We start from the raw sequence: 14,974 nt of genomic DNA, 5'->3' as shown, positions 1-14,974 counted from the left end.
CAATCACACAACATGAAGGCATTGGGGCAGATGTGAAGAGAAAGTGGGCTTTAGCAGGCTAAGGGCCTAGTCTAGGTTTACCAGTAGTAGAGGAACAAGAGTATGTGGTATGGTTTGTTTCAATTGTGAGCTGTCTTGATGGAAAAGTTGCAGTATAGTTTCTAGGTTGTGGGGTTCTCACACCCGTGCTCTTGGGACAAAGGAACGACGACACAGTAGTCAAACAATCACAAGGGCATTTATTGCACCTTTCATAGATCAATTCCTGCTAGCCGAGTTGCTATCCACAAAACATGCCGATGGGCGCGCGACAAATCTAGAAGTCCGACTCACCGCGACCGGATAACGTGCGAATATGTTCGCCCCATGCTGGATCCCAACGCGTGGTCGTTCGCGTGTACGGTCACGCGAACGGTGGCTTTTTCGAAGGCGGCCCCACGAGGTGCACGCGCGGCACGTCCACGCTGCCAGCCGGCCCGCCCATTGGCCCGCCGCCAAAGAGGGAGAGAGCTTTCTCCTTTTCGCTCCCAAGTAACCCCACCAGAGGCGGCATTAGCAGCGCACCACTCGCGCCATCTCTCGTACTGCGCCTCTACCAGACCGACTGCCGCGGGCATCACGCAGTCCACGCGGCGAAGCCGGATTGCAGGGAAAGGGAGCTATGCGGGAAAAACATATCAGGGGACGCGCGAGAGTCGCGCATCCCCACAAGGTATGACACTACGACTGGGAACCCACTAAAAACAGATTGTATGTAGGCATTGTTGATTGAGTTGGTGGATCTCTGCTATTCGCAGCAGGGAATGGGTGCACTTCAGTGCTGCCAGTGCTTGTGTTGGGTCTGTTGTAAGCACAGTTGCTTGGTACTAAGTTAGCACAATTGCCTTTTATGTACAAAAAGGTAAACCTTTGAAAATAGAGTTTATGTGATACTGCCATCTTTTCAAAATTTCCATTGAAATTACACACTTGTCAAAGCGTAGTCATTTTGTAGCTGCCTATATAATCGTCAGGTGACCAGAAAACCATGTGCACATTCTGTCTTGGTTCGATGCATGGTGCTACAAAATCATGAGCAAGCTTCTTTCTAAAATGCCTGCCAGTCAAGTTGTTTGCACCATCCATCAACAATGTTCATCAACAGGAAGAGCAAGAGCTGAAGGTAAACATAGGTAAGTAGAGGAACTCAATATATGGGTACTTCAGAATCAATATTGTTACGAGGTTGTGGGATCATTATTAAGACGGATTTACGCAGCGGGCGCTCCTTGGCTGCATCTACAATGCCAGCTCAAGGTGAGGATGCTTCGGGTACATTGGCACCCACACCCACCGTCATTCTAGCACAACCTCACGACACAAGAACCTTTTCTGGCCCTGATGACACTGATGTTGAAGGCTGGCTTCAACTATATGAGTGGGTGAGCACCAGCAACTACTGGGACCAGATCATCATGCTCACTAATTTGATTTCTTACCTCGCGGGCACGGCACACATCTTGTTTCAGACCCATGAGGAGGGAACTTACTAGCTAGGACATTTGCAAACAGAAGCTGAAGGATTGGTTTGGCAAGCCTGTTGGATGTCAGTGCGCCACCCAAAAAGACCTCGTTTCATGCATCCAGACGTGCACTGAATCTTACCTCACGTACGTCCAGGACATGCTCGCTCTGTGCCGCAAATTGCATCCGAAGATGTCCGAACCTGATAAAGTCGCACATGTCATTAAGGGCATAGCAGATGATGCCTTCCACTTCCTTGTGTTCAAGAATTCTTCCACTGTGCAAGCCACTGGCCACCGAGTGCCAGCAGTTTGAGGAAGCCAAGAGTCGCCGCATTACCCACCCATTTCCCCGCCTTCCCAACATGGCTGCAACGTCCACCTGCGAAGACCTCCGCAGTCCGCCAACGCCCAATCATTCTGATGACATCGTACATATCATCCGATGTGAAATAGAAGCCGCATCTCCTGTCACAGCCCCAACCCATGGCCTCAACAATTGCCAGGCGACCGTCTCATTGATCCAGTCGTCGTGTGCCAGGAATTGGCCAACGTTGGCTTGACCAACGTCTGCAATTAATCGGCCTGACTACACTCCTATAGGTGTTCTGTGACACTCCTTCCAGCAGTGTCATACCCAACTGCAGCCTGAATGCTCCTACACGGTATCGCAACCCAGCCGAATGGCGCATTCCAGACGACAGGCCTATATGCTTCACTTGTGGCCGTATCGGCCATATTTCACGCCACTGCCGCTCTTTGTGGAATTCGATCCCCTGGCCCTACCTCTCATCCCACGGCCCTCAAGCCGCTCCTCGTTTCCCTCTGCAAACGCAGCCAGTAAATGCTGGCGACACTTCTCTGCCTACCCAGCACCTCCACCAAAAACGTTACAGGGTTAAAAGTAGTCAGAAGTATATTTACAGGATATTTACAATAATTGTAGCAGCTGACAAGATGGTAGACATTGTGCGAAGTCCAGAGTGTCGTCTTCTTCCAACCAAGCTTAAAACGTCTTCTTCGTCAGCGTGTCACAATATCTTTTATTAAGGGGGTCAATGGACAAATAGAGAAAAGAGTAAGAATTGGCTACATCTTCAAAGGTACCTTATCTTAATTTCTCGAAAGACTGATTAAGCTCAGAAATACGTTTTTCGCATCAGCATTTCTTTATCAGAACTCAAGTGATGTTGCAGGACCTCTGCACATAAGCAATAAATATTGCGTTGCACCTACTACAATTCCATTACGCAGTCAGAAAGAAGTTTAACGAACATTTCGGAACTCTTGTTCCGACACATGTCCATGCCTTGGGGCATATATAGTACTCGTGAATCTGTTGTTTACACAATATGGTCATGTTTCACTGTGTAAGAAGCTCTTAGTATGGCTTTTGTTCATTTTTGAGTAACTGAAAGCTCACATTCTTTCCATTATCTGAATGTTTGCACACCTGTAGCAAGTTGGAATTGAACATAATTCACAAGGAAAAGTACAAAGCAACATATCTGCAAAGAGGACTATCTGTTCTTGCTCTAAAATCTCCAGCTGATGCAAACATAAATAAAAGTAGGGCCGAGATTGTTCTCTTGGTTCAGAACAGCATGTTTCTAGGCAGCTATGTTCTTAACATTATGCAAGTACAGCTCTCACACATTTGTACCAGGCGAGTCTTTGTTTAGAAGCCTAGAACACATTTGCAGAGTTTACCTATGTTTCTAAATGTCAAAGTATAGTACTGAAGGAAAAGTGGCACAGAAAAAAGAAAATGAAGTAATTCTTGTATTTCTTGGCGTAAACCATTCACAATACAGTCCTCTGCTTGTAAATTAAAAACAAACAGTATTAAAGCAGCATTTGTACAGAGACCAGTAAAAGAATCCAAGGCACTGGTTTGGCGAGGTATGCTGGCCTCATCAGGAGCAAGCAGACATGCTCCTTGTAGCTGACTCCACTCCCTCTCGTGCAGCGTAACGTGTGCCATCAAATTGGCGTAGGTGGATCTGAAACAAGAGGTTTGCAACGGGAGATAAAAAAAAAAGCTTCACTCTATTCTGAAAGGCAGTTAAAAGAAGGGCATATTCATGCTTGTGCACATACAGATGTACAGACCTGCAATATGTTCACTGATTCTGAAGGCAGTTCATAGGCAGCCGGTATTGCCTAACAGCTTGGAAAATGGATACCTTTCAAAATAGTCAAGGTATCTAATGCCATGAAATTATGCAACTTGCACCATAAAAAGACCAAACTGAACATAAAGAAGTCCATGCAATTTCCAGGCTCAACTGCATACTTATGAAGCTGTTAACGTTACGTGCAAGGTTAATGGTATTAAATGCCCAGAGCTTTAACTTAATCATATTGAAGTCTGTGTCATGCATCTAAAGTATTTGAACATTGTGACAACGTAACTTGCAATCACTGCAGCAAATCAGTTTGTGGGAAGTTGTGTTGACTGAGGAATTAATCCCAACATACAAAAAGTACAGCAGCATTTGCCTCAACATCAGTAGCAGGTGATCGTACCGGCGTTTTGCGTGTCCAATTACTTGTGTTTTTCAAGCCATGCAGCCGGCTTTTTGTATCTTCCCTGTCACCGGTGGGACATGGTGCCACTGCGGTGGCGGTGTTCAGTGCAGCACACAGCCGTGCTTCGCTGGGGTGGACGATGACGAGGTGTAGGCTGTGCAGCAATGTTGTGGAGAATGCGGTGCCGCATAACCACCCCCTGGGGTGGAAAGCCTGAGCAAACCCGACGTCCATACCTGTAGTGACTGGAGCAAGCTGCAATGTCGGGGGTTGTGGATGGACGTCTGAGAGTGCACTGGGGTTCCCTGGTTCGTCGAAGGTAATGTATGCTGGCCACAGCCAGTCAATAGGAACGCGGATGTCCTTCCCGCTCACGTGCAGGGTGAAATTTTTGTTGTCGTGGTGGACAACCTGGTAGGGTCCGCTGTAAGGCAGGCAGAAAGGCCTGCGGACCGTGTCGTCGTGGAGGAAAGCGTGTGTGCATGTTGCCAGGTCCTTAAAAACGAAAGGCTTAGGCTTGCAGTGATGCACTGCAGGTGACGGGTGGAGGGCAGCAATGGTGCGTCAGAGCCGGGCAATGAAATCGGTGGGATCTGGTGTGGTGATGTTAGATGGCAGTGCAGCAAGAAATTCGCCTGGGAGACGGAGTGGTTCCCCGCAGACGAGCCTTGCGGGTGTAGCCTGAATGTCCGGCTTCAAGGTGGTGCGAAGACCTAGGGTTGGACCGTAGGTTAGATCTAGGGTTGGCTAGGATAGCCTCAAGCCAGGCCGAGTCCTGGTAACACATGATGGCTGCTTTGAATTGTCGGTGAAAGTGCTTGATCATCTTGTTGGCAGAAGGATGGTAATCGGTGGCCTTCAAGCGCTCAAACCCGATGGTGAGCCTGAGGAGCCTGAAAAGCTGCGATTCAAACTGTTGTCCTTGATCAGTTGTGACATGGCGAGGGGAGCCGAAGCGAGAGATCGAGCCAGTGAATGCCGAGGCGATGTCTTCGCAGTGATTCTCTCGAGGGGCCATGCCTCAGGCCACCGAGTATATAGATCGATGGCGGCGAGGCAGTAGCGATAATGTCCGGCTGAGGGGAACGATCCTATGATGTCAAGGTGGACGTGCTGAAGCCAACAAGAGGGCTGAGGGAATGCTCCGAGCGGTGAAGTGACATACCTCATGACTTTGGTGCATTGGCAATGAATGCAGGAGGTGCCCAAGTGCGGCAGTCACGCTGCATGGAGGGCCAGATGTAGCGGTCAGCCACAAGGCATGTAGAGGCACAGATGCCAGGATGGCTCAGGTTGTGCAGGTGATTGAAGAGGCCACGGCGATGGGACAAGGGCACATAGGGCCTGGCTTGTCCTGTGTACATGTCGCAGTAGATAGTGGTTGTCAGCCCAGGTACGGAGACTTGTTGCAGCTGCAGCGAATACCCAACGTTAAGGAGTTGATGCAGTTCAGTGTTCATTGTCTGAGCCTCAGCGACAACGTCAGCTGTAATTGGCAAAAAGCTGATAGCTGATACACGTGAAATCGTGTCGGCGACCACATTATCTTTCCCGATGACATGCTGGATGTCGTTGGTAAACTGGGCAATGAACGAGAGCTGATACTGGCTGGACCAGTGAAAGTTTGTCACTGCACGACAAGAGGTTTGTGGTCGGTGTAAATGGTGCAATGCTGTGCTTCGAGAAGATGGTGAAAGTGCCGAATTGCTTCGTATATGGCGAGAAGCTGTCTGTAGCAAGCTGGCCAGTTCGTCTGGGCAGGAGGGGTAGCTGTGTCGGTGGAGCTGACCATGGAAGGGGACATCTTCTGAGTGGAGAGTTTCTGTTTTTGCGTTGCATAAGGGGAGTGCCAGTGGCGAAGCTGGAGGTGTCGGTGAAGAGCCCCAAGGAAGCGGCTGGCATGGGATGAGGGAGAGAGAAGTGCAGTGTTGCAGAGAGCGGCTTTGCATTCCTCGATAAGTTTGACTAAAGGTGGTGTCCAGGTGATGGGTTGGTTTCCCTGTAAACCAGTCAAGGCATCATGAAAAGGAGCCTGGTAGTCGGCTACATGCGGCAAGAAGCACCTGTAGAAGTTGAACATAGCGACGAAACGGCTAAGGTGCTTAGCGGTGGAGGGTTGAGGATAATATTGCAGGTCTAAGATGCGGTGTTGCTAGGGTCGAGTTTCGTCTGATGAAATTTCCTGGCCAAGGAAGGTGATGATGGGGGCATAGAGAGCACTCTTTTAGGCATTGACGAGTAGGCCATGGTCATTAATTTTAAGGTGTTAGAAAAGTCGACGAAAGTGCCTATGGTGTTGGGCATTTCGGGAGAAGACCAATATATCGTTAAGACACAAAGCAGAAGTTGAGACCGCAGACGACTTCGTCAATGAAGCGTTGGAAGGTTTGTCCAGCGTTCCTCAGGGCAAAGCTCATAAACGGAAGCTCGAACAAGCAAAACGGCATAATGATTGCAGCTTTTGGGACGTCATCGAGATTGACTGGTATCTGCATATAGGCATTCACCAAGTCTAGCACAAGGAAGACGTGGCAGCCATGTATGCGACAGGCGAAGTCTTGTATGTGGTGGGCAGGGTAGCTGTCGGGGATGGTGCGGTGTTGAGCGTGGGGTAGTCCCCACAGGGTCGCCAGCCTTCGGTGTTCTTCCGGACGAGGTGAAGCGGCGAGGCCCATGGGCCGTCGGCGCAGCAGGCGATTCCTTCACAAACCATGGCTTCGAATTCTGCTTTGTTGATCCACAGGCGGTCCGGAGCAAGGCAAAAGCCGCAGCAGAAAACCAGAGGGCCCCAAGTGGTCCAGATGTAGCGTATAGTGGTGTATCGCACATCCTGTGGCAGCCTGCTGGGACACATCAAACCGGGAAATTCAGCGAAAATGGATGGCGAAGGATTTTCCACACTGAGTACTTTAATGCTGAGCTGTTGGGTGGTCATGCGCTGGCCTGGCGAAGAAAGTCCCAATGTTGCGTCAATGAGTCGGTCGTGGCAGTGGTCCGGAAGGAGGTTGTAGTGTGCCATAAAGTTTGAGCCAATGATTGGCTCGATGACATCGGCGATGATGAAGTTCCAATGGAAGTCACTGCGTAGGTTTTGTAGTTGGATGTGCAGATGGAGTCAGCCGTAGGCCTTGATGGCCGACTAGTTCGCAGCACTGAGCTCGAAAGACGTAGACGGATAAGGACCTTAGAAATGAGCTCGTGGATAGCAGCAAATGTCGGAGCCGCAGTTGACATGGAACCGCTGCCTTGTTATTTGATCTGATGAAGATGCGGTGGCCTCCAGGTTGGCAGCTAGCAGTCGTGTCTATGAGCTACTGTTGGCATTTCTCTGAGGTTCAGCGGAGCAGGGTGGTTGACATTGTAGGTCTCTGTCCCCAAAGCATCGATGGTAGTAGCATTGGCGGGTGTCACCAGGCTGCTGCGATGAGCTGGTATTACGGTAATAGCTCGATGAGCGGTAGCAGAGACACGTTGGTGGGCATCGATGCGGACACCTTTGAATGGAGCTGAGCTGTTCGGTGATATCGTCAATTCGGTGTGCAGGCTCTGTGGTATCCAGCGGTGCGGCGACGGCCTGGACGGGGGGTGACAGTGGCAGCAAAGAGACCTCGATGATGTTGGCCGCTGGTGGGCTGGCGAGGATATCCTGTACCTCGTTGGCATAGCGAATGTCCAGGTGGGCAACAATGTAATTGTAGCATGTTCAGTCTTGGGTGATGCGCAACCAGTCAGAACTGGGCCTCGATTTGCACGAATCATACCTCAGGCAAGTCTGCCCAGAATGGCGGAAGCTTGACGGTGACATGGCAGACGACAGGAGCCGGTAGGCGTGGCTGGCATTGTGTTGGCATTGCCAGGATGCTGCTGCATGGCATCGCATCATTGAGTTAGTGCTGCTGCTCCTGAAACTGCTGCTGTTGCTTTCGGATCATCTCATGCTGCGTCCAGAGCTGCCTCCAGAGCTGCATCTGTTGCTGAAGGGCCTCCTGGTGGTCCATGGCAATGCATCATGTCCCTTGTCCGGGTCACCAATGTAGGAAGTTGCATTGACTGAGGAACGAATGCCAACATAGAAAAAGATAGCGATTTATTGCCTCAGCATCAGTGTCAGGTGATCATGCTGGCACTTTGCACATCTGGTTAGCAAGTGCGTTTCTCAAGCCATGCAGCCTGCTTTTTGTATCTTCCCTGTCACCAGTGGTAGGTGGTGCCGCTGCAGTGGCGGTGTTCCTTATTGGCCACGCAGTGCAGGCCACAGCCGTGCTTAGCCGGAATGGGCAACGACGAGGCAGAGGCTGTGTAGAAATGTTGCGGAGAGTGCGTCGCCACAAGTTTATGAGTGCAATTTTCAAGAGTAAATGCAACTTATTCGTGAAAGCTGTAAGTAAATCACAAAGTATTAGTTACCATATTTCAAGCAAAGTTTGCTTTGTGAAGAACCTTGTCTTGAACCTATATAATGCTCATCAACTGATGTTGAGCACGAATATAAAGTGGTGAAGACAAAATGGTACCGTTACTCGTAGTTTCGAGGATGTCAAAATAGAAATTATAGCCCCTATAAATTATTTTAACCAATAGCCACAATAATTTTGTGCATCAGACAACTTTCTCTATACGTGGGCTGCGTTCCCCTCTGAAGTTCAATGGGTGTTCTTTCCTTGCTCCATAGAAAATGAACCACACTTCATTACTCATACGCCATTGATGTGTGGAGCACAACTGCCATCTTCAACTGACAGCAGCGCTGTGCCGCAGAGCGACCGGCAAATAAGGTTGAGCAGGTCCAAGAGAGGTCCCCCGCTGGTAATGGATATGTTGACTTCGTAGTTACAGCCATAATTTGGCTAAAGGGGGGGGGGGGCAAAGACTTTCTGATTCATCCTTATATTTAAGGAAATGGGTACTTATTGCCAATAAACCAGTCCAAGCAATACAGGTATAAAATTAATGGTTGAGCATATTAGTTGACATAAGGACTCCTTTCCAAGAGCAGAGATATACTGGGTGTTTCACGTAACATGATAAGTATCATAAAAAGCGTTAGACCACAGCTGAATGAAATCAAATACATATTGTTCGCAGTCATGTGGTGCTAATCGGAGTATTTTTTACATTTCGCTTAGTTAATTAACCAAGGTGAATTATGAAACAAATTTTAAGATTCAATTTTGGGCCAAGTGCATTTTGTTATGTTGTGAAGGATGTAAAGCAATAACCAATTCAGTTTTTTGTGGTAACATACCTCCTGAGCGGTACCTTGTTCCGCCATTTGAAGACACACACACACACACACACACACACACACACACACACACACACACACACACACACACACACACACACACACAAATATATATATATATATATATATATAAACGAGAAGAAAAGTCGGTTAACCGAGGGACCCGATAATTATTAACCATATAATGAGAAGCCAACAAACACAGACACCAAGTGCAACATAGGGGAAATTGCATGTGCTTAATAAATGAAATAAAGTAATGATAAATTAATGGAAATTAAAGTGGATGAAAAAACTTGCCGCAGGTGGGAACCGAACCCACAACCTTCGCATGTCGCGTGCGATGCTCTACCAATTTGTTGGCTTCTCATTATATGGTTATATATATATATATATATTGTTTGTTACGTGTGGAAAGACACAGGCGAAAGATGCTATTTACGCGCTATTTACACTGGAGCCAGGCAGCCAGGCTGACACTCGCTCATGCCAAGGCCACCGACCAACTTCTTCATAGTTCTTGCGGCGGCTCGTCTCTTGAGCATCGCTCGACGATATCGTAATAATATATATAGCATATATAAAGGTATATATAAAGAACATGCAACTGCACTGATGTTAACATATTGCAGTGCTCTCCAGTGTGTTTCAAATGGATGAAGCGTACAAGTGAACCATGCCGAAGTCAGTACCTTCTACGAAGGTACGCAGAAAGGACACATTGCTGTCTCTGAGAACCAGGCCACCACAATGCTTTGTTTGCTCAAAACATGGTTGAGAGTGCTGTACTATGATAGCGCATGAGCGCATTCACATATTATTTTTAAAATTTTATTGGAGCAACCACTTATGTAATCAGCCTCAGCAACATGTGCCCATTTCGCCAATGTGATAGCTTGACTGTGCAGCTGGTAATCACCTGAAGGTGCATGGTGAACTCATCACTGCGGCTCAGGAAAGGGAAGTTGCCACCTCGTTTCAGGTGGGCCCGTTTAGCATGTGGATAGAGTTTGTAGAGCTCTTCCTTCACTTCCTGTTTTAGTGCACTGCTGTCAAACACCTGGGAATAAAGAAAAGAAAAAGAAGAAAGCAAGAATTCCAGTTATACAGTTTTCCAGGGAAAACACAGGGAAGGCAGGAGATGGAAATTCAAGACGATGAGCAAAACGAGAACAAGGTAAAAGCAGCAGCCAACATTTCACAAGTGGACTTGTCTTTTTCAAGGCGACATATGCTTTCCTCGGCACAGTATATATAGGTAGGGTTCTTCTAAAAGGGAGGGGGGGGGCTAAGGCGGGTAAGTGCGGCAAAGACTGAAGGCGTGTTAGCAGCGAGGTTGTACAATTGTTCATTCTGTAAGAAACAATTAAACGGACATTGTGCAGACACAGCTAAAAAGATTCCCAAAGCCATTGCCGAGCATTTCAACCAACCAGGTCACAACATTGATGAACTTGAACTCTACATCTTACAGTCAAATTTCCAGTATGAACGAGAAAGAAAATAGAGAGAATCATACCTTATCCATAAGTTCAGGACAATGCAACCAATAGGCATAAACATTTCAAAGGGAGCTTTAGAATCTATTCGCTATGCTAAATTTCAAGATATAGGCGACAACACTTAGTCTGGTTGCTTAGTGGGATTCTTTTCTCCCTTTCTTTCCTTTCTTTTCCTTTTCTCTTTTTTTCTTTATATATTTATTCCATTTCAGTCATTTTTTTTTTCACAAACACCGTTTTCTGCTGCTCCCTTTATTATCTCTTTCAGAGACACAATAGCCCACGACCTCCAGCAAAGCTGACAATAGAGGGGTGCTGTGCACATGGCCATTGACATGCCAGCTGACACACGGCCGCCGTGTCACCGGCCTTGTACACAGCACTCCTTTATTCTCAATTCTACACCCTCGCCACTAACACACCTTCAGTTGTTGCCGCACCCACCCACCTTACCCCCTCTCCCCTTTAGAGGAACCCTACCTACATATGCTGTGCCGAGGAAAGCATATGTCGCCTTGAAAAAGACAAGTCCACTTGTCAAAACGTTGGCTCCCGCTTTTACCCTGTTCTCGTTTTGCTCACAGCTTTTCAATGTCACATACAACATATAAAGAAAAAAACATTGGCAGAGGCTTAGCTTGGCTAAGCCTAGTGGATTGCGAAAGCAATCTTCTGTTCAGGTTGTAGAGTTCCATACTGCTCATCGAACGTGTAGATGCAGTCTCGTCGCCATTTAAAGCATCCATAAGGCTTGCTGTCGAACGATCAGGTGTCGCCAAAGTCCCGTCAGAATTGAGAGCATGTACGATACTTGTAGATGCACCCAGATCAAGAGATGTTGAACGCATTCGCCTGGCTGTATAATATGCACGCCGTTTAGCTAAACGTTGTTCCCGCTCTTCATCCGTTTCTTCCGCACGTTGCCGCTTCTTAGCTGCAGCACATTGTTGCAGCTTCACCTTATACACACAATCCGACATACCGTGGAGGATTCGCTGGGATGACTGTGACGAGTCGAGTTGGGGGGCCGCTTTTTCACAACTGGCATGATGTCATGTAGAGCAAGCGCCTCCCCCATGGCAGCGGCGCGTGGAGGATTCGCTGGGACGATCGCGACGAGCCGAGTTGGGGGGGCCGCTTTTCCACAGCTGACATGACATCACGTACAGCGAGCGCCCCTCGCGGCAGCGGCGCGCAGCTGCAGCATGGAAGATTCGCTGGGACGATCACGACGAGCCGAGTTGGGGCTCCGCTTTTCCATAGCTGGTATGACATCACACATAGGTCACGCTAAAGGTCAATGGTGGATTCTCCGGGACGACGGCCAAGAGCAGAAATCGCAATAAAAATAACCCACATAGCTAGAGAGATCAGGTTTAAGGCACAACCTTTTAAACTCGAGGAATATGTGGTCCACCTAAATTGATATTTTACACATATGCAGAATAGGTACAGACTAAAGGAGGAAACCCATGCACACAAGCATTTGAGCAGGATGCAGAACTATTAAAAGAATAGTGCATTCGCAAAAATAAGTTTGTTCCTAAATTTGCAATTAAATTGAAGATACAGTTGAGAATTGAAGACACAGTGCTGTAAAACATATGCAGCTGAATAGAACTTGAGTTTTCACTTATGTTTGATTGTAACTACGAGGCACTGCACAGGAACTCCTTTTTGAATAAAACATCACAGACATACAGGTACACACTGCTATTTCGCTCACAAATGTACCTTTTTTCAGCACATGCATTTGCCTAATAAGATGCCTGATGAAATACAGAATGGTGTGTTATACTGATACTGATACTCGAGATACTTGGCTCAACAACAAAGATATTCAACTACTGTGTTTGGCCAGCACAGATTCAAAAGAGATCTCTCCCCCCATGCTCAGGTCAACATGCACTATAGTATGCAAGAAACCCCACGGAGTGAAACATTTTTATGTCGAAGAACTCACATCAATTATCGTAATAGGAATGCCATCCAAGTATTGGGGCTCCACATAGGAGTTCATGCAGTTTAACGTGAGTCGTGACGCAAGCTCTGCCTGTGACAAAGTTTCAAGCTGAAAAAAGCAAAGACCAATAAGTCATAAACACCAAAAGTAAAAAAACAGCACTAAGTGCAAATGCTATGACAACAACACTGGCAGTGGACATTCATTTCCACCACTGAACCAAGATCGATTCATGTTGGTCTACATCCCCCCCCCCTTTCTTTTTTGCTATTTCTGTTTCAGTGTGAAGCTTCTGTACCAGTGCCGTGAGCGTGTAGCAGTAAGAATGTGGTGTATTAAACTGCTCAAGACAAAAGTATGACTTGTACATGCAACAACAACAAAAACAACAAAAAACTTAAATTTGATATCGAGCACTGCAAGCTATTCACAGGAATGTTTGCTTTATGAATCTAAAGGGCAGGGTAACTTGGGGAAAAAGCCAATCTACATGAAACTAACACAATTCATTGTGTACTACAGCAAACAAAACCTGGTGCTAATTGCAGACGTGGCCATAAAGACAAAATAGCTTTTATAAACCATGCTATTGGTGGCACATAATTGTCTCGCAAGAATGCTTACTGCACTAGAACCTCATTATAATAAAGTCGTTATTTAAGAACAGAAATTCTGCAGACCAATGTACTTACTGTAACAGTAGCTTGACATTTTGTCATTTACACGACAAGAAATTCAAAACAAAGACAGCAAGTTGATTCTCATTAAACCTGCCAAAAAAAGGCAATTTATTTAGCTACTTGGCTCTGAAATGTTTCAGTAATGTCCATTAAATGGTCTCTTCTTTACAACATTACAAATTTCTTGAAGCACACAAGCATTTCATAGTCATCTTTTGCAGCCTCCTGTGTGCTTAATAATTAATCTTCTCATGATATAAAAAGCAGAGGTAATATGAGCTTTCAGATTTCTGTCACCTTATTGTCCATTTTGCATACTGTGGCAATTGACACAGGAAAGATTTCATTGTAATATTATTGCTACTAACTCGCCTCTTTAAAAATCATGCCACATGTTTTCGTGATTCAGTTAAAGTTGGTTTAATGAAGTCAAACTTGCAGCCAAAATCTTTGTTAGTTTGGAGCTTGTGTGTTCTAGCAGTGCAAGTGGTACCATGCATTCAAATTAATAACAGTTCCAGAACGTAGCCAGACCAAAATCGTCCATGTGGTTCTGGCAGCATTCGAGCGGCCAGTTGTAAATAAATAAATTAAGAGAGAGAGAGAGAGAACATTATTGCCTGCTTTGGCCTCCAAAATACGTGCACAAATGCCTCCTCTCTCACAGTCTCCGTGGATCTTAAAGCCTTGCACAAGTTATCAAGCTTTAAAGCTGCATGATATCTCGGTAGCTAGCACATCTGGCAGGTGGGCAACATGTAATTCTTCTTTGTCATATTGCATAGGTGAAGCGGAGAATGAGAATGGCACGGTAACGATGGCATGATGACGACGACGGTGTAAGATAAAGGAAGAATGAAGCAAACCCAATTTCAAGCTTTTAACCCTTTTTATATGAGTCCTGAGTATAGGCCAAGACACCTCTGCTTACACCTCCGTTTCACATCTGACAGGAACTGTCAGTACAAGTTCCACATGAAGCCAAATATGGCTTGGGGTGAAGGTCACTTCCATTGTTCTGCCCAAAAACAGAAAATATTTTACTGAGAAAGTCCTCGGTGTATTTTCCACATTTCGATGACAAATGAACTTCTTCAGGTTTCTTTACGTCACGTGCTTAGAGGGTTAACCACTGTTGCAGTAGAAACAGAGGATGACAGAGACACAAACTCCTCTACATATACGTATTCTCCTTCCTACAGCACAATAAACGTCTCCTTTGGGTGCCAATTAATTCTGTACACATACGATTTAGTTTCAGCAAATATTGTGCATCTCCAGAATCATGATAAGAGTACAGCTTCATGTCTCAAACATTGTATCAACAATTTCGGGCCTAGCATACTTGAAAAGTACCTGTCCAGTCACTAAAAAAGTATGCTTGATGTAAAACATAGTTAAAAACACTGAAAAAAGTTGACTCACTACATGAAAACATATACTGCCACCAAGAGCAAACACCCAGTCGTCTACTCTCCAGCTCGTTTAATACTACAACACTTTACACATATTATTCAAAGTTACATTACAGGTCCAATAGGAAGCATTTC

General features: G+C 46.4%; 1 protein-coding gene across 1 annotated transcript in view; it reads right to left on the bottom strand.

The window, feature by feature from the left end:
* Positions 1-3,263: 3,263 nt before the first annotated feature.
* LOC135919434 (maspardin-like) overlaps positions 3,264-14,974 on the bottom strand; it is a 29,082-nt gene continuing 17,371 nt past the window's right edge. Inside the window, exons 6-8 of the mRNA XM_065453262.2 lie at positions 12,745-12,852; positions 10,199-10,339; positions 3,264-3,505 (exon numbers count right to left, since the gene is read on the bottom strand). Coding sequence (XP_065309334.1) covers positions 3,419-3,505; positions 10,199-10,339; positions 12,745-12,852 — 336 coding nt within the window. The 3' untranslated portion in view covers positions 3,264-3,418. The remainder of the gene's footprint in view (positions 3,506-10,198; positions 10,340-12,744; positions 12,853-14,974) is intronic.

Source organism: Dermacentor albipictus, chromosome 1 (genome assembly GCF_038994185.2).
Source record: "Dermacentor albipictus isolate Rhodes 1998 colony chromosome 1, USDA_Dalb.pri_finalv2, whole genome shotgun sequence".
Taxonomy (NCBI): domain Eukaryota; kingdom Metazoa; phylum Arthropoda; class Arachnida; order Ixodida; family Ixodidae; genus Dermacentor; species Dermacentor albipictus.
Note: the sequence above shows the minus strand (reverse complement) of the source record. Positions and strands in the feature narration are given on the sequence as shown.